This window comes from Equus caballus, chromosome 3 (genome assembly GCF_041296265.1).
Source record: "Equus caballus isolate H_3958 breed thoroughbred chromosome 3, TB-T2T, whole genome shotgun sequence".
Classification (NCBI taxonomy): Eukaryota; Metazoa; Chordata; class Mammalia; order Perissodactyla; family Equidae; genus Equus; species Equus caballus.
In genome coordinates this window covers 422,565-441,669 of record NC_091686.1, presented here as the reverse complement: position 1 = coordinate 441,669, position 19,105 = coordinate 422,565, and the positions used below count along the sequence as shown (strand labels likewise).

The window sequence follows — 19,105 nt, the reverse complement described above, 5'->3', positions numbered from 1 at the left end:
ATAAATTCTTAGAGGTGGAATTTCTAGATCAAGGGATGGGCATATATTCCCCCCACTTAACTCTGTTGAGTTATAATTTACAGACAGTGAAATACACAAATCGTAAGTGTACAGTTCTACAGGTTTTGACAAATGAATCCACCAGTATAACACACAGCCCTCTGAAGACGTGGAACAGTAGACTTTTGCTCCAGGCCAAGATGGAGTAACAATAACTGGATTATTCAACCACCTTAAAAAACAAGAAACATATGAAATAGTTTTCAGACATTGGACAACAGGCTGCACAAGACTCTGTTCCCTGAGAGACGGCAAACAAATGAAGTGAGCCATAGGATGGCCCCACCTTTCTGCCTAGTGTGAGTTTCCAGGCCACAGCACAGGGAGAGGGAACTCAAACACAGTCTTCTTCTTCTTCTTTTTTTTTTTTTTTGAGGAAGATTAGCCCTGAGCTAACTGCTGCCAATCCTCCTCTTTTTGCTGAGGAAGACTGGCCCTGAGCTAACATCCGTGCCCATCTTCCTCTACTTTATATGTGGGATGCCTACCACAGCATGATCTGACAGGTGGTGCATACATCAGGGCCTGGATCCAAACTGGCGAACCCTGGGCCTCTGAAGCAGAGAGCACGAACTTAACCGGGGCACCACCGGGCCTGCCCCTCCCTTGTTTTTTAATTGGGTTGTTTGTCTTATTGTTACTGATTTTTTTAGGTTCTTTATATATTTTTGATACAGGTCCTTTATGAGATTTGTGTCCTGAAAATGTTTTCTCCCCGTCTCTGGCTTGTCCTTTCATTTCTTTTTTTTTTGAGGAAGATTAGCTCTGAGCTAACATCTGCCACCAATCCTCCTCTTTTTGCTGAGGAAGACTGGCCCTGAGCTAACATCCATGCCCATCTTCCTCTACTTTATATGTGGCACGCCTGCCACAGCATGACTTGCCAAGCTGTGCCATGTCCGCACCTGGGATCCGAACCGCCGAACCCCGGGCCACTGAAGCGGAATGTGCAGGCTTAACCGCTGTACCACCGGGCCAGCTCCAGTCCTTTCATTTCTTAATGGTATCCTTTAAAAAGGAGAAGTTCTTAATTTTGATGTAGTTCAATTTATCACTTTTTTCTTTTATAATTAGTGCCATTTTGTCCTGAGAAATATTTTCCTACCTCAAAGTCACAAAGATGTTTTCTTCTAGAAGATTTACAGTTTTAGCTCTCACGCTTCAGGTCTGTCATCCATCTCAGATTTTGCATATGTGCGAGGAAGGAGTAGTTGAAGTTCATCTTTTTCCCCATGTGGATGTCCAGGTGTTGCAGCATCATTTGTTAAAGACTTTCCTTTCCCATTGTATTGTATTGGCATGCTTGTCAAAAATTATTTGGTCAATACAGGTGTGTTGAAGATGTATATGTATATATGTGTGCGTGTGTATGTGTGTGTAGTCTATTTTATGCCAAAATGCTAAATGGATATGAGTCTGTTTCTGAGCTCTGTTCTGCTGTCTGTCCTTTCAGCAATACCATACTGTCTCGATTACTGTAGTCTTAAAGTAGGCGTGTGTATATTTAATGTTGGCAGTGCCAAAATGCCCTCCCAAAAGATTGTACAAATTCACACCCCTACCAACAGTGTGTCAGTGTTGGTTTCCCCACTCTTACTAGCATGGGGCATTATCAGCCTTATAACTTGTGGGACCATGTCTGATTCACTGCTGTTTCCCCATCACTGGGCACTGTGCCTGGCACGCAGCTGCTCTGCCAGGGCTGAACAAATGACAAGAGGCTTTCACACATCCACGAATGTTGCCAACACTTATTAAGCCGCCCTTGTAGGTAACGAGTTTGAGATGATCAATCTAAACTCGAGGCAAATGTTCCTGCAAGCCCAAAAGACTGCGTCCTTGGGATTATGTTGGAGTGCTAACAACAACAAAAATAACAGCTAAATCTTACAGTGTTTACTGTGCGCAAGCATGTGATCTTTGTTGTCATGGTTTAGATGCCTCCCATGGCAGCTGTGTTCCAAACAGCTAGAGGAGAGGACAAGGAAGAAAAAGGAGACAGGGTAGGTTTCTTCTAAGGGAAGTTCCCAGCAACTGCCACATGACACTATTTATGTCCCATTAAATTTATGGCCACACATAGCTGCAAGGGAGGCTGGGAAGTGTAGGTCTGATTTAGCTAATTCTTCTTGACTTCTCAGGTTTGGTTTTCTATCACGTACAATCAAAGGAATCCTAACTTTACACTCTACTTCCTTGAGTGGAGTTTTGGCACCCAAGGTATATCATTGGGGGCATCTTGTTTTTAAAGTTTTAAGTCAGAAATGGCAAACAACAGCTCATCTTAACCACAAAGGGACAAAGGCCCACAAAGGTCCTATATGGGGAAGGACATGATCCCATGTAAATACCAGTGAGTCCAAATGATCCCAGTTCCTAACCAGCACCAGTGGGTCAAGATGGACCTGCTCCAAAACCAAACATCCATTTACACCAAAGTTGTGAAAAGTGATTTTTAAGTTGGACCTACCTCATAAAGACTGTAGCGTAACTGGACCCATGCATTTTTTAGAAACTGTGACAAAAAAGTTACCACTGACAAAAAAAATAACCAGTGTGCTTTGCAGAGCAGAGTATGTTCAGAAGTGTTGGGAAATGGTTCTCACTACCTGAAAATGTCACTCATATTATATCCAGCATATTGAAGGCAGTCTTCCCTTCAGTTTCAATGTTTATTGAACCTGCATCGCATATCCACACTGCTCTAAATCAGAGAGAATCACAGAAAGTGCTCAGCAAATGAGGATCCTTGCCAGGAGCTATGCTAAGTTACACATATGCACATTTCCCCCCCATTTAATGCCTACAATGATCCTATTATTCCACGAGTGGGTATTATTAGCTCCATTTTACAGATGATAAGCCTTGAGGCTCAGTGATCCTACAGCTGGCACCATGGTCTGCCCAACTTTGGACTCTGACCTGAGGATGAGTCCCTTGAAGGTTACAGAAAATACTCCTAAGAATGTTCCACACGAGCCTGCACTCAAGGGGGAGGGAGGGGAACACTCTCCTTATGTAAGGATGTTTCTTATGTGGCATTATCCTTAAAAACCAAGAACCGTTTACAATCCAAAAGCTTGAGTGCAGTTAACTACACAACTGTTCACCCGGAGAACTCATGGAGTAGCCGTCCACACTGCTCACCAGGCACCTTTACCACCATGTTCGAATGTAGAAGGGGAGTAAGTTAGGATCCAAACCACACACACATACACATCTCCACCATGTAAAAGTATTCTCAGGAAAAGGAGACGATCTCCCAGAATGTTAGGCCTGATTTACTCTGGTTGGAGGACTACAGGGGATTTCAAATTCTCTAGACTTTTATTTTCTAGCTTTTCCACATGAACATGCTTACTTTGATAATATTGTTTGTATTTTACACTTTTGTGTAATGTGCACTTGTGCTCTGACCTTGTTCTAAGTATCTCTAGGATTCTGGATGTCTTTAAAGTTTTGAAATTTAATATCTTCAAAAGGACTTCAAGGGGATGCCCCAATATTTGCATTCAGAGGAAAGGCAGACGAAACTGAGGAGGAGACAAAAAATATGTCGGTTTTTTTTTAAGTAGGACAATGAAATCTCAGTGTGAAACTCTAGCTGACCCAGGACTCTCAAGGAAGAGAGCTGGGTGGGTGTCTGGTAGTAAGTTTCATCTTCCTTTTTCCTGGGGAGGGGGATCCCCTGGCTCAGGGGCAGGATAAAGGCCAAAGGCAAGACATCTGGCAGCCCTCAGAGGGCAGTGAGAAGAGGTGGGTGGGTGTGCTCCCCACAACTTGGTAGAGAAGAGCATCACTGCCTTCCTCTGGTGTCTCACCCAGACTTCTCTGAAGCCCAGCACCACTGCGCGCATAGGATTTGAGCACTGAACTGTCTCGTGGCCATTCCATCTAAGTTTTTTGTTTTTTAAAGATTTTTTTTCCTTTTTCTCCCCAAAGCCCCCCGGTACATAGTTGTATATTCTTCGTTGTGGGTCCTTCTAGTTGTGGCATGTGGGACACCACCTCAGCGTGGTTTGATGAGTGGTACCATGTCCATGCCCAGGATTCGAGCTGACAAAACACTGGGCCGCCTGCAGTGGAGCACGCAAACGTAACCACTCAGCCACGGGGCCAGCCCCTCCATCTAAGTTTTTTGAGGACAGTGATCACATCTCGACTCCCCATCCCCCAAAAGTTCATGGCTCATATTGGGTCCTTATTAATATTTGCTGAAGTCTTTCTAGATGTGTTACAGAAAAGCCTATACCAAAAATAATCTAGAATAACAACTCTTTCTCAAACCCCACCTACTTAATTAACTCCATATATAATAAACCACACCAAGTTTAGCTCCCAGACAAGATGTGTATGTTCCCATGTGTGCGTGCACTGTCAGGGAGGATGCAGAGAGCAACTCCAGTCCCCTCGGATTATCAACAGTAACGACTCAACCCACCTTGAACACCGCATTCCCCCCTCATCCCTCTCTAAAGAGCCACCTGTGGTAAAGGAGGTTTGCTGGTGCAGCCCCACCTCCACCCCCCTTTCCTATAGGGAACAGCTTTTCCTCCAATAGCGCTGATGTGGCTGGTGATTCTAAGCCCCCTTTCTCCCTCCCACTCTGCACACAGAGCCAACCAAAGGACTCTATTCTCACGGGCCACAGAGACCGGGTGAGGGAAGGGCACATGGACCAAGGCAGCCAATCAAGGTCGTTCTTTGGGATCTTCGATGTGGAGCTGAACAATGTGGCTTTGCATTTAACAGGGGGAACAGGAGAGCTAAAGCCAGCTTGAAGCCAGTTTCCCCCCAGGACTTCAATAAATTCCTCTTACACAAGGCAATAAATTCTTCGTTTCTACTTAAGCTACTTTGAGTAGGTTTCCATTTCTTCCAACTGAAACAGTCCTTTCTTCTTTTTATATTTTCCAAATTTCTTTAAAAACTTTCTCAAAAATTTTAGTTTTAGGTGAAAAGTACAGTTTTGAATTCCAAAACCCTACGCGAAAACTGATGTGCGTCTGGGAAAGCCTGGGGAAAATGAACACAATCCCTGCATAGGTGACGTCCCCCTCCCCACTGGCCCCAGGGCTGCTTCTCCACTCCCCTCCCCCATGAAGCAGCTGTTAGTTCTGATTTCACCTCCATGAGAAAGCCAAGGTCTGTGTTCATTTTAACAACATTCCATTTCAATGAATCCACAAAGTCTTCCCACCTCAGCGACAAAAAGCAGCTCAGGGTCATTGGAGTTGGCACCTAAAAAGAAACAGAAACTGAAAAGCTGTGACTGAAGTTTACAGTATTTGGGGGGAAAGGTTCACTATTGTGTTAGGAATACAAGTTACAAAGAGTGAAGATGTACAATCAGTGAAGTCCGCGTGATGTTTAGATCTAAAGTACAAAAGTTAAACACAGTTACCATTTTGGACATGTACTTTATTGTTTAGAAATTTCCAGCAGAGCCATCATTAAGTACCTCTGTCAAGAGATGCCTATGAGAACCTAGATTGGAAAACAGCCACAGGTGGGCCTGGCAGCTCTTCCCGCAAATCCACACACCATTGGACAACAACCAGCCTGGCCTGGAGGTGCGAGGTGATGGGCCACCAGCCCTCAGGCGTGGATCAGATGAACGACAGAAAACCCCATAACTGTAGATTTAAAGTGCGACCCAAACGACAAACGGCTTTCTCTGGCGGCCCAAATGAGCTATCAGAATAGAATCTGAAGAACAGCACAGCGGTCGTGATGAGCATTCCTGCCTGAAGGAACCCAGCCCCCAAACCAGCTGACCTTATCATGTTTTTAGTCATTTATTCTAAAAGCAAACCAATTGTATATGGCGTCTTTTAAAAACTCATGTAAACGTTTGCAAAGGTTTTAGGGGTTATTTATAATCTAAGAGATTTATAGAAAAACTACTGGACTTGTTAAGACTACAAATACTAACCCTGTCTCCCCCCATGAAAAAAGCAGTTGTTATAAAAATATAAAAAATAAACTAGCTTCTACGACTTAACCTTCCCACCAGAAATCTCACGACTCTGGGACACATCCTGGTTCATCCACCGTCACCAAGCACACGTGCAATTCTCTCCACTTTTTAAGGAAGGAAAAGTTCCAGAACATTCCCTTTGTTATTTGAGGCTGCTTACTTCACAGAGACGGCAATGCTAGCGAGTGGGGACAGTGTGAAGCTTCCTCTTGCGTCCCCTGCACGAGCCCAGTGTGGATACTACAGCACGGGAGGCCGCTGTCAGAGCTCACACCTGCAGCTTCTTCAGCTTTCTCGCTTCAGCTCCTTCAGTATTCCTTGGGACTCGCTGGGACCCTAGACTCCTGACCTGGCCTTGGCTTCCCTAACTGCCCCTGGGGAAGGCCAATGGCAGGAGGGGGCTCTTGGTGGAGGATAAGAGGGCACTCAGCCTGCTGCTGCCTGTAGCACCCACTTTCTGGGACTGTGGGCAAGGCCCCACCCAGGTTTGCTAATGCCAGGGCAGCCGCAGGCTTGGAGGACCATGCCCCTCTGGTCTGGAGAGGCGACTGATGCCACAGGAGAGCCTGCAGACTCCAGGAGGGCGACTAGCAGCAAATGTGGAAGCAAAACACTTGGCATTAAGTGAAAACACTTCTATAAACGTTGACTCAGATCACATGTACTCTTCCACAGCAGCCGAGCCACCAAGTACTGTGACCAATTAAGAGCTGGAAAACGGACCAAATGCAGGTTGAAAAACTCCACAGACACTACAGGAGGACGGTGGGGGGCATTTTCACCGTCAAGTCCTTGAGGATGCCCCTCCTTCACTAGGACGTTTTCAGTGTTTCCTTGTCCCTGCTGTCGCCATCTGGGGGCGTTGTGTGTTCAATCAAGCTCTTGGGAGAGACCAGTAGCTGGGTAACAGTGGGATGGAGCCACATGTCACCAGGCAGGATCCCTCCACGTGACTGGGATATTCTTGGGCTGTACCCTGAGTCCCTGGACTCCAGGGAGGCGTCTCAGATGGGGGTCGCAACCTACGCATGCTTGGGAGAGCCCTCCCCCTAGAGCCCTCACTCCCTGCCGCCTGCTCCCAGGAGCAGACCTGCCTCACCTGGAGCCTGGCTGACACCAGTCTCCCCTGTGGGACCCTCTGACCTTGCTGCAGCCCCTAGTGCCTGCCACAACCCAGCCTGGCATCCAGTCTAACTCGCGTGCTGCTGCCCTCACCAGTCTTTAAGGGACAGGCTGTCTGCCTCCAAGCCAGAGGGTGGGCCCCCTCTGAGCCTCCAGTGGACTTCCAGGCTCTCCTGGTGGAAGGAATAGATTTTTACAACACTAAGGGTTTTATTTTACAGATCACATGGTGAGTTTGAGATTTCCAGTCCTCACCACGGTTAAATCATACATTTCCCGATACTCTCGTGTTTCTCCAGATCTGAAACATCTCACCCAATACACCCTGGTTATTTTAAACCCCAAATGAACTTTCCAAAAGCAACGATAAGAGACTCAGAGAACGCCAGCCACATATGCTGAGCAAGTCCCCTCTACTTTGGTTGCATCAAAAAAACAAGGCTTCTGAGACATCCCCAATTCACATTTGCTCAGAAGAGAAGTGGTCCCACATCAAGGCACAAAAGAAAGAAGTCTCCTGGGGCAAAATGACCATGAAAGCGACCAGTGACCTGTGTGAGGCCTGAGGCGGAGTCGCTGGGGAAGGCGAGTTCAGTCCGGTCTGGGTGGGCGTCAGGAGGAAGGCCCGAGGACCAGTCTCCCTCTGAGGCCTGAGGAGTCCTCACGCATACTTCTCCAGGAACTTTATGTGAAACTCTTTCACCTTCTGTAGAACTGTCCTCAGCTTCTCCACTGGAGGGAGAATGGTCATTCTGTCAGGAAAGACAACAGCGTCAGCCTGGGCACAAGTTGCTCTGCAAGAGGGGAGAGGAATGAACCCAGCAGCTCATTCCTTCACCTGTAGTTGCAGAGACAAGAAGGTGTGGGCAACTTGCGTGGGGAGGGCGGGCCTGTGTTGGCCGCTAGGATAGCTCCAGCCCCTGGGCGGCATCTGGCACTTGTTGAACCACTTTTCCCCCCATTCATACATTTCTTTTTTACCCTAGTAATTCATGCGAACAAAAGCAATAAGCTGGCGGCAGCCTTTAGGCTAAGACACACCACCCATTATCGCAGCAGGCCTGCACAACATTCTGACCAGTGAAGAGAACTTTCTTTAGGGGCCGCCCCGTGGCCGAGTGGTTAAGTTCGCACACTTCGCTTCTGCAGCCCAGGGACATGACACCGCTCATCAAGCCATACTGAGGTGGTGTCCCACATGCCACAACTAGAGGGACCCACAACCAAAAATACACAACTATGTACTCGGGGAATTTGGGGAGAAGAAAAAATTTTTTAAAAAAGAGAACTTTCGGGGCTGGCCCGGTGGCGCAGCAGTTAAGTTCACACGTTCCATTTCGGCAGCCCGGGGTTCACCGGTTCGGATCCCGGGTGTGGATACGACACTGCTTGGCAAGCCATGCTGTGGTAGGCATCCCACATATAAAGTAGAGGAAGATGGGCATGGATGTTAGCTCAGGGCCAGTCTCCCTCAGTGAAAAGAGGAGGATTGGCAGCAGTTAGTTCACGGCTCATCTTCCTCAAAAATAAATAAATAAATAAAGAGAACTTTCTCTAGTTCATGACTGTCGGTATTGCCTGCAGACACACAGCGAGACTTCACTCCTACTAGACGGGCCTTTTTTATCTCCACTAGTCGGTCTCTTGCAGTGAGAGCCTCCAGTCACAACTCTCCCTCCAAAGGAATTCCCAAGTTGCCATGGTAACTAACCCCTCCCTCCAATACTGTCAACATGCTTCGCAACCCTAAGGGCTGCCCTTGAGGTTTAACTGTTTTCTGAATGCAGGAGTCACCGAGGTGAACCTAGCTAGAATGGAAAGGCCACCCACGTTTGTCCATCCAGGGCACACTGCTCATGACCTTGACTGAGTCAAAACTTGGCTCCAGGTGTTAACTAAGCTCATGACATTTCTTTTTTTAGCATCTGCTTCAGGAGACATCTGAGAGCACTGTGCGCGGAGAAGGTGCTGTACTCCACAGAGCTGGCCTCCGTGGGGAAAGTTGGCTGAGCTGGCCCAGCTCACTCATCCCGAGAGTCCCCATGTGTGAAGGCACCGAGTCGGCATGCCCAGGGAAATGTGTCACAGTGAGTGGAGCTAATTCCACTGGGTTTTGGATGCAGTATCTCGGCAGGCTTTTGGTGCCGCTACTGAGCTCCTGGATGCTGTATGCTGCCATTATGGAGTTGAAAAAGGACAGGGAAAAAGAAGAAAACACACCACTGGGAACATTTCAGATGGTATGTGATAGACAGAGGCAGTTCGGGGGGAGACAGAGTGGTCAAGGAGATGGGCTTGGAGTCCACACACAGTTTACCTGAACCCCTGGGCACGGGGTCTCAGCTTTGCTCTGCAGCAGGACACAATGGGGGTGGGGGATGGGATGGGTGGGGGTGTCTCTCAGGGGAGGACTGGGGCTGCACACACCTCAGTCTCTGAAGCAGCCTGCGCTCTATGTCAAGAAGCCAAGTTTCCCAAAACACATCTGGGACCAGCCCTCTGTGCAGAGAGGAAGTGGTACCTGAAGTGGTAGGTGCCTTCTCTCTGCCCGAAGCCGCTGCCAGGCACGACGCAGATGCCCGTCTCCTCTAGGAGCTTCATGCAGTAGAACATGTCAGGGGCCATTGTGTGGGCCTGTGGGAGCAGGGCAGAACTTAGGACTCAGTCCTGGCTTTGCACTGCACAAACACACCATTAAAACCTCAAAGCCAAATACCACTGAAACAGTGGCTTCTTTCCCACGGCAGGCCCTCCCCTTCCCGCAAGGACCAAGGCAGGACGCTGGACACTGCTGCGAGCTGGTACAGGGAACAAGGACCCAAAGGCTGCTGCAGGGTGGCCTCGGGTGGGAGGCTTCTGATTCTTGTCTGGAAGTATCAGCCTATTTCCTCTGTACCCCAACCTCAGCAGTGGTTCAAGCAGCACTGACAGTGGCCTCCTACAGGCCAAGACACATCACCCTCTAACAACGGGGCCCCGAGGTCTGCAGCCGCCGGGGGCTGCCAGGGCACCAGCTTCTCAGGGGCACTGTGGACAATGCTTCTCACACCTGGGTTTGCACAACCCGGGGAGCCTGTTAAGCAGAGTCTCGGTCCCCAGCACCCGGGATTCTGATTCAGTAGGTCTGGGCAGGGCCAGATTTCGAAGGTTTAACAAGGTATTGAGGAGGTCTGGGGGTGTGAGGACACTTTCTGAAATACTGCTCTGGCCCTTGATCCTCAAAGTAGAGTCTGTGGCACCGTCTGACAACTTACTGGAAATATGAATCTTGGGCCCCTCTGCAGGCTTCCTGAACCATAACTGCCATTTAACAAGACCCCAGGAGGCCCCACTGAAGTTTGCAAAGCGATGCTCTCAGGCACGTGGCTGGCTCCTCCAGAGGCAGCTCTGGCTGCTCCCCCAGAGTCCGTTCAGCTTTAAATGCATCACCTTACACTGGGCACCTGCCTTCGGTGCAGCCAGCTCCCCTGGGGCTGGCCTCCCGTCTGCCCCCTCAGCACAGCACACCATGTGGGCTGGGCCTCTGGGAGCCTGCCATCTTTACACAGTAAGCACCAACTGGCTGAGGGGGCCTCTAGGACCAGCACTTTTGCTCCCCAAGGCCTGAAGTAGCCCCCAACCCCACAGTCCCACGTGACCCTGGTGAGAGAGCCGGCCCACCACGCCCCAGACCTGAGCGGCCTCCACGGCTCTGGCGGGGAGGAAGATGCGAGGAAAGGCGTACATGGCGCCCTGCAATGGGTTGCATTGAACCCCTGGGACCTGGTTGAACAAGTCTTCTGTCAGCTTAGCTTTCTTGGCCAGATCACCCAGCACGGACTCCTTCTCCTGACGAGACAGAGAGAACACAGGAGTCAGCATCTCTGGACATCACAGAATGGCTTCAGTCACCAGAACTTGTCCCTTTCATGCTGGGGTAAAAGGGCAGATGAGAAAGGCATGTTTGTGTGCACATGAGCACAGCGAACCAGGGCAGTGGGTGAACCGCACGCCCCTGCAAGGAGCTTCCTGCAGACAGGCAGAGCGAGAGGCTACATTGTGCCCTGCGGCGTGGGGCGCACGAGCACTCAGGGAGTTCCAGGCCACAGGTAGGTCCTGAGGAGCCTGTGTCATGGGTTCTATTCTAGTACCAGGATGTCATTCCTGAACACAAGAAAAGTCAGTCCCTTCCCAGCAACCTGAATGCACTCGGCCCTGGACAGAACACCCCAGAACATGCTTCTAGTGGACAGCCCCACCACTTCATTTTAGGGGGCTACTCCTCCCAAAATCCATGTGGTGTGCATGGGGCACGTGACCTGGGCAAAGCAAATCAGTGACTGGCTCAGAGGTGGCCATGTGTCCAAAGCTAGAACAGAGTCAGTCCAGGACTTTTGCAAGTACTGCTGGGAAAAGGGAGCAAAAAGGTGTGGCCTTCAGGTGAATAGATAAAGAAAATGTGCCATATGCATATAATGGAATATTCTTCAGCCTTAAAAAGGAATGGAGTACTGACACTCTCTACAACATAGATGAAACTTGAAGACATTATGCTAAGTGAAATAAACCAATCACAAAAAGACAAATACTGTCTGATTCCACTTACATGAGGTACCTGGAGTAGTCAAATTCATAGAGACGGAAAGCAAAATAGAGGTGACCAGGGGTGGGGGGAAGGGGGGGGGAGCTAGTGTTCAATGGGGACAGAGTTTCAGTCTGGGATGATGAGAAAGTCCTGGGGATGGGCGGTAGTGATATGAATGTACTTTATGCACTAAACTGTACAGTTAAAAATGGTTAAAATGGTAAATTTTATGTTCTATGTATTTTACCACAATGAAAAGAAAAGATGTGAACCTATGAGCCTGGAACAGGTAGGAACTGACTTCTTGGTTATATGACCCATAAATTCCTTTTTTGTTTAAACTAGTTAGAGTCGAGTTTTTGTCACTTGCAACAGAAAGGGGTCTGGCTGGACCACTCTGTGCTGCGGGGACGTCCCGTTAGGCCAGAGCCAGGCCCACGGCCCAGAATCAGTGTGATGCCTACGCATTTCCCCTCTTTAGTTTAGTAACAGAACCCCCCCGAGGTGTTCTGGGGACACAAGGCCCTACCCCGTGGGCGCCTGATCATCCACGGTGCTCACAGGTGAGGAAGAGGAAGGGGCCCCCATCACACACAGGCACAGTCCTCCCACTTCAAAACACAGCCCAGCAGCTTCTGCAGACTGAAACGCAGAGGGGTGGCTCAGGCGCTAAGAGGAACCATGAGCGCTTCCTGGAGGCCATCTGGAGAGAGACTGGCCATGGCGACCCTGAATACATCACGAACACTCGTGACCCTGGCTGGAGCAGTAATGCAGACAGGCCGCAGGAAACAGCAGACTCACCCTCCTGAACTGCTCGAAGGACTCCTCTCCTGGCACCGGGGGGTTCACGACGATGTCCATGGCGGCCTGCCCCGACACTGGTGGGCAGAGACGTACCGAGAGTAGCTTCACTAGCTGGCCCTTGATCTCAGGGTGCAGATTGATCACCTCCATGTAGCCTCCTCTGTAGCCACACCTGTCGGGTTGAAGAGGGGGAAAGGACCCACTAATTACGGAGAACCTCAGCTAAGTGCAGTGCAGCTGGCCGGAATCTTCTCTAACCATCTCCATGCCCAACACTGAGCAGCCAGGTGTGGCTGAGTTCTTGCCAGCGGAAGGCAAATGGAGGGATATGTGGACATCCTACATGACTTCCTCACAAGGAGAAAGCATGCTCTCCCCTTCCTTTTCCCCCACTTCCTGAGAACTGGAGAACTGGAGCAGCAGCCTCGGCGCTAGAGAGGGATGCCATATGTTGAGAAGACAGAGCCACCCCACCAGCCCCAGTCTTTGAATGACCCTGCGGAGCAGAGCCTGCCCTGGACTTCCCCTGCCTTTGAACTGTTGTGTCAAAGAGAGACATACTTCCATCCTGTCTGAGCCACTGTACTTTTGGCTCTGTTTGTTATAGCAGCTTAGCCCAAACCATACCTAATACACTAGCCCCCGCTCCAAAGGGGCACATGACTCAGGCCTGGCATTCCCCTGCACAGGCTCCAGGGGTGGGCACATGATTCACAGGTGTTAAAGAGCGTCAGCCTGAGGACTTTTGCTGGAACTTTTTGCTGCCTGAAAACAAAGCCAACGCAAAGGAGAGCAGAGCTGAGAAAGAAAATGAGAAAAAGCAAGAAAGCAGAGACAGCATCCCAGTGACTTTTTCTTTTTTTAGGAAGATTAGCCCTGAGCTAACATCTGCTGCCAATCCTCCTCTTTTTGCTGAGGAAGACTGGCCCTGAGCTGACATCCCTGCCTATCTTCCTCTGCTTTATATGTGGGACGTCTACCACAGCATGGTGTGCCACGCAGTGCCATGTCTGCACCCAGGATCCGGGCCGATGAATCCCGGGCCACCGAAGTGGAATGTATGAACTTAACCACTGCGCCACCAGGCCGGCCCCCCCCGACTCAGTCACATCTTTAAGTCTCTGACTCAACTTTACTCCTGGACCTTTTACCAATATGGATTAAAAAACAAAAGCCTCTTTGACTGGGCCAATTCAAGCTGAGTTTCTGTTACTTACCACCAAAAGGATCCTGACTGATACAGACTCTAATTACATGAAAACAAGCTGAGATCATGCAATGAGTTAAAAAAACAACTTTCGGAACCAAATCAGCTCCATCAGCCACCCTTCCTGGAGCTGGGCCTCCTCTGGGCTGTGAGGACAACGTTCAGACTAGCAGTTGCAGGCACGCAAGCACCCTGGGGCGGGAGCCTGGTCCCACCTTCCTCTGTACACTGCCGCCCCCTGAACCTTGGAGCACCTCACACGATGAGACACTCAATCCAGCACTTTTGGGGTCAGCCCGCCGAACTAAACTGGCAAAGCAGATCCCCATGTGATCCCACGACTGGACTCTCCAAGGCAGAAAGATAAATTCCGGCATCTCAAAAGCTTTCCCGTTACAAAGACTGAAAGAAGGAACTTTCTGCTGAATCCTCTGCTGAGAGCAGAAAATCCAACGGAGCACAGCAGCCGAATCCTGGGTGATCAGGATCTGAGGGCACCAGGCCAGGACTCAGGACACCAACGTCCAGGGGACTGACTGTTAGAAGAGTAATCAATAACCCAGATGGAGAGATGGATAGGCACGTGATAAACACACTTGAGTTTGAAAAGTGAGTTAACAGAGAACACATTTGTTTAGGAAAAGAGTTACATAGTACATGAAAATCTAGCAAGGAGCCGGCACTGCTACAGGCTAGACCAGAAAGACCAGCGTAAATTAACCCCTGCCCACACCAAATAAAGCCAAGAACAGTTGGGCAATCATCCCAAGGGGCAGCTCCCTCAACCTCAACAGCTCCTCTTCCAGCTTCAATTACACTGGCCTCCAGCTTAACAAGCCGGACCCTCCCCCAGCCTGATGCCCGGCACAGGGCAGCATCCCAACAAAGGTGAGGAAGGAACGCTCTTAGCTGGGAATGCACTGGTTTTTCCTTCTCAGTCTCCTTTGCAGGTTCCTCCTTTCCTCCTCCAGTTTCTGAGCAGTGAGGACCCAGGCCCAGCCCTTGGACCTCTTCTCTACCTATAACCACTCCTTGCACGACATCTAGGCTTAGAGAACTTTCTAACAGCTCATACACCGACATCTCCCAAACTTAAATCTCCAGCTGGATATCAGCTCTGAGCTGAGACTCACACATCCATCTCTGTCTGGACATCAACGGGCACTTGCAACATTACCATGTCCCAAACCAGCTCCTCAGAGTCCCTTCCCTCCCAGCCTTCGTCTACTGATGGCAACTCCAGCCTTCCTGTCGTACAGACAAAAAACTTAAGAATCATCCTTGACTCCTCTCTCTCACATCCATCTTTTCCATCAAGCAGCTCCTGTCAACTCTATCTTCAAATATATCCAGGATCCAACGTCTTCTCCCCATCTCTACCCTGGCCACGATACCTTGCCTGGATTGTAATAGTCTCCTGACTGGGTTCCCACTTCCGTCCCCATTCCACGGCAATCAGAGAGGGTGTAGTAAAACATAAGTCAGGTGAGATCATGACCCTATTAACACCCTCCAATGGCTCCCATCTCACTCTGAGCAAAAGTAAAAAATAACTCAAGTAACCCAGGTGATCTGGCCTCCTACGACTTCTTTGGTCTTAAGTTATTCCACTTACCCCTTCACTCACTCCTTTCCAGTCCCCTTGCTGCTCCTTGAACATGCCATGCATGCTTCTACCTCAGGGCCTTCACACATGCTGTTCCCTCTGTTAGAATGCTCTTCCCTCAGATATCTGCATAGCCCCCTCCCTCAGCTCCTTCAGGTCTTACCTCAAAAGCCAACTCAGTAAGCCCACCCCCAGCTTCTGTTCTCTAATTATTTTTGTCCACCTGACACCCAATTTTTCTAATCTGTCTATTGCCTCTCTCTCCTGACCAGAACATAAGCCGTGTAAGGGCAAGTCTGCTGTGGTTTGCTCACTGCTACGACCTCAGTGATCAGATGAGTGCTGGACTCATTGCAGGAGCTCAACAAACCTTAGCTGAGTGAACAATCTAGGATGGAAGCTGACTCTTTGGCCCCTGTGGTCATGCACAGAGCTTTTGCACAGAGCTTGGCTCACTGGCCTGACAGCACTTGTCTGCTCAACCTGCCTTCTTTGGCCATTTCAGTCAACGTCAGAGTGACAGGGCTGGCAGAAAACACTAGTGCCGGAAGCTGCTTTGAGGTCCTCTTTTCATTTCATCGTTTATCCACAGTCTGATTTCCTCCAAGCTTCACCTTATTTTATTTGAGCCCTTGCACGAGGGCTGTCCTCACCCCACTGGGCTCCCCTCGCAGAGGGGTGGCCTCGCTCCTCCTGCTTCTTAGATCAGCAGAGGCCACAGATAAGGGTGGCCTTCTCTGTCCAGTGGGTCGCCTGTGGGGCGGGGCAGAGGAGCACTGGGACCAGCAGACCCAGAGGCAGTGGGAGGGAGTGGAAGCGGACATACTCGCCCATGTAGCCCTTGGAGGTGGAGTGGAAGGAGGCGAGCTCCACGTTGCTGGAGTACTCGGGCCCCATCTCGTGAAGCACCTTCTTAAAGGAGTGGAACCTGCAGCCGGGAGAGTACACGTTGTCCTGGTATACCTGCAGGAGAGGACAGGACAGGGACAGGCCCAAAGGCCCTGAGAGGCTGAGCCACGCAGGCGCTTCCGCGGGAGGCACAGTGCTCAGGGCCAACCTGCAGTCAGGCTGCATCGTGTGAAGCCCAGCTTCTGAGGACGCTTCCAGGCACGAGCCAGAATGTGCCCGAAGAAACTTTCCAGAACAAGTGAGGAGGAAAGGACTCGGGCCGGACGTCCACTTGATTTCTCCCACATTCACCCCACCCAGTCTCCAGATCTCTTTTCTACTTCATCTGACCAGCGGCTGTCAAGGACTCCCAGCTGCCAGAGCGAGTGTTCTTCCTGAAGTGCAGGCTTCACCTCCTTCAAGAGGAGTGAGGAAGGCAGTTCCTGCACCTGTGCTCTGGTCTCCCTACCTGACGAGCCAGCGTGTGGCTCTCAGCCCTGGGGACACCTGCCTGGTTGGGACTCCTTCGTCCTCTGTCTGCTCTGTCAGTCTCTCCCACCACTGTGGACATGCTCCTCCCTGGCCGCATGGCACACACGCAGCAGGCAGCGCCCTGCTCTGCCCTGGAGATGAGCCTCCCACCCCACGGGGATCAGGGCCGAGGCTCTCTGGGGCACCGTGGGGCTGCGGGAGGGTCAGCCCAGCGCCCGCTTCAATAAGCCAGGAGGAGTCCAGCTCCTCCTCCCCCTCCCAGACCCAGAGGGGAGGGGCTTGCCCAGGTCAGGAGGAAAACCCTGGGTCACTCTGCTGCCCCTTCTCTCCTCCAGAAATGAAGATTTTAGGCTCATCTGCTGGTAATTATGACAACACTTTGCTGGGTAAGGGTGTGTGTGTGTATCTGTGTGAGTGAGTGAGTAGGGGGGTGCTAAGGAGCAAAGAAAGGTAGTGTGCCAGAAGCTACGGCTAACCAGAAATCACGCAGAAGATGAGATGAAAATGGGATTTGACAGGTCTTCAATTTCTTCCTTGCAAAGCAGGAAAAGAAAGGGCAGACCTTGGCTCCAGAACTGGGGTTCAAGCAGCAGCAGCTATGGGGTTAATTAAGATCCCCTTCCTCACAGGCTGCTGTGAGAACTAAATGAGACGATGGTTATGGAAGCACAAGGGGACACAGGATCACAGCACTGTGCCCATCCAGCACCCCCTCCCTTCTTAAGAGCCCCTTGACTTGCCCTCAGGGAGCACCCCTCCCCTGCTCTCTGTCCCCAGGTTTGGGATGGAAGGGCAGATACCCCACCCCTTGCTCAGGGCCAGTTTGCATATTGCAGCCACCAGGCTACAGTGATTGGTTCAGCAGTGGGAGCTTGACCCAAGCTGCACCAACGAGGCCCAACTCTGAGACTGCTGCCGGAACTCCCAAGAAGAAATGTTCTTTCTAGGCTGGGCAGCTGGTAGGCCCGTGCGTGACGCCAGTGCAGCAGGATGGAACGAGATAGAATCTGGAAGATACTGTTTGAGGCCCTGGGTCCAGCCCCACACCTGTGAGCCCACCACTTTTTTTTTTGAGGAAGATTAGCCCTGAGCTAACATCTGCTGCCAATCCTCCTCTTTTTGCTGAGGAAGACTGGCCCTGAGCTAACATCTGTGCCCGTCTTCCTCTACTCTATACATGGGATGCCTACCACAGCATGGCTTGCCAAGCGGTGCCATATCCACACCCAGGATCCAAACCGGCGAACCCTGGGCCGCTGAAGCGGAACATGTGCATTTAACCGCTGTGCCACCGGGCTGGCCCCAGCCCACCACCTTTTAATTTTTCTTTTTAAGTTTAAAGTGGTTTGGGTTAGATTTCTGAAATTTATAACCAAGAGCCTAAACCAATATGGGGATGATTTAGGTCACAGTCTCATAGGCTGTAACACTGAACATCCTCATCCTCACTTAGAATCTCTCCTCCAACACCTAGAAAGCTCTCTGGCCAGAACAGTCAGGCCTGGCCTCTCCCCTGGAAGAGAAAGCGCGCCCTCTCTGAAGGCTGGGCTGCTCTTACCTCGTCGGCCAGGAGAAAGAGCTTCTCCTCCCAGGCGAAGTGAATCACGTCTTCTATGCACTTCCTGCTTTGCACCTGACCTAGAAAATCCCCAAACAAAACCAGAATGCAGGTTGTAATGCTGTTTAAATTGTCCCCAGGCAAGAATCCCACCCAGAATCACTCAGGTGTCCTGTGTTCCCTCATGACCCTAAGGGCCCACCCTCCCTAGCTGCTGTGCCTGAGGGGGTGTAGTTAACCTCCAGGGATAGCTGGAGGGTCAGCCCCCTCCTTCTGCCTCACTAAAGCCAGGTAGGCGGAGAGAGTAGTGTTTCCCACCCAACTTCCTTGTCATTCTTATGAGAGGCGTGTGGGGAGAAGGGTGTGTTTGTCTGTCTGTCGTCCTGGAGGAGAAGAAGGCAGCGAAGCACCCTAAAGAGCAGGCCAGTAAAACCAGAGGAGTGCCATCGATCAGCTCAGCTCCCCTCTTCCCACACACCAGTAACTGCCGAGGGAGGGCCGCGTCTCCCCAGAGAGGCACACGGCTCGGCAAGGCAGGGACAAGGCCAGCACGGCCCACGGGCTGCCCTCACAGCCAGCGCTCAGCAGGTGCTCAGTAAACATTTGCAGCACAAGCCCTGCCGCGCTACATGAATGAGCCTGCACACCAGCTCGGGGGGGCTGCCAGCGGCTGTGTCTGCAGTTTCCCTTTCAGGGGCTCCCCCTTGACGGTGACTCAACACAGACAGTGGAAACACTCACCACCCATGTCAGAGAAACGAGTGTAAATAGCAAAATATTAATCCATCAGTTCACAGGAAATGCCACGGGTTTAGATGGGG

General features: G+C 50.6%; 1 protein-coding gene across 9 annotated transcripts in view; it reads right to left on the bottom strand.

Moving 5' to 3' along the window:
* Positions 1 to 5,460: 5,460 nt before the first annotated feature.
* Positions 5,461 to 19,105, bottom strand: part of GPT2 (glutamic--pyruvic transaminase 2) — a 33,965-nt gene continuing 20,320 nt past the window's right edge. For all 9 annotated transcript variants that reach the window (XM_070262892.1, XM_005608241.4, XM_005608244.4 and 6 more), the window contains 6 exons: positions 18,285 to 18,364; positions 16,173 to 16,309; positions 12,531 to 12,705; positions 10,835 to 10,990; positions 9,684 to 9,796; positions 5,461 to 7,914 (listed from right to left, as the gene is read on the bottom strand). In XM_070262892.1, the coding sequence (XP_070118993.1) occupies positions 7,824 to 7,914; positions 9,684 to 9,796; positions 10,835 to 10,990; positions 12,531 to 12,705; positions 16,173 to 16,309; positions 18,285 to 18,364 (752 nt within the window). In that variant the 3' untranslated portion in view covers positions 5,461 to 7,823. The remainder of the gene's footprint in view (positions 7,915 to 9,683; positions 9,797 to 10,834; positions 10,991 to 12,530; positions 12,706 to 16,172; positions 16,310 to 18,284; positions 18,365 to 19,105) is intronic.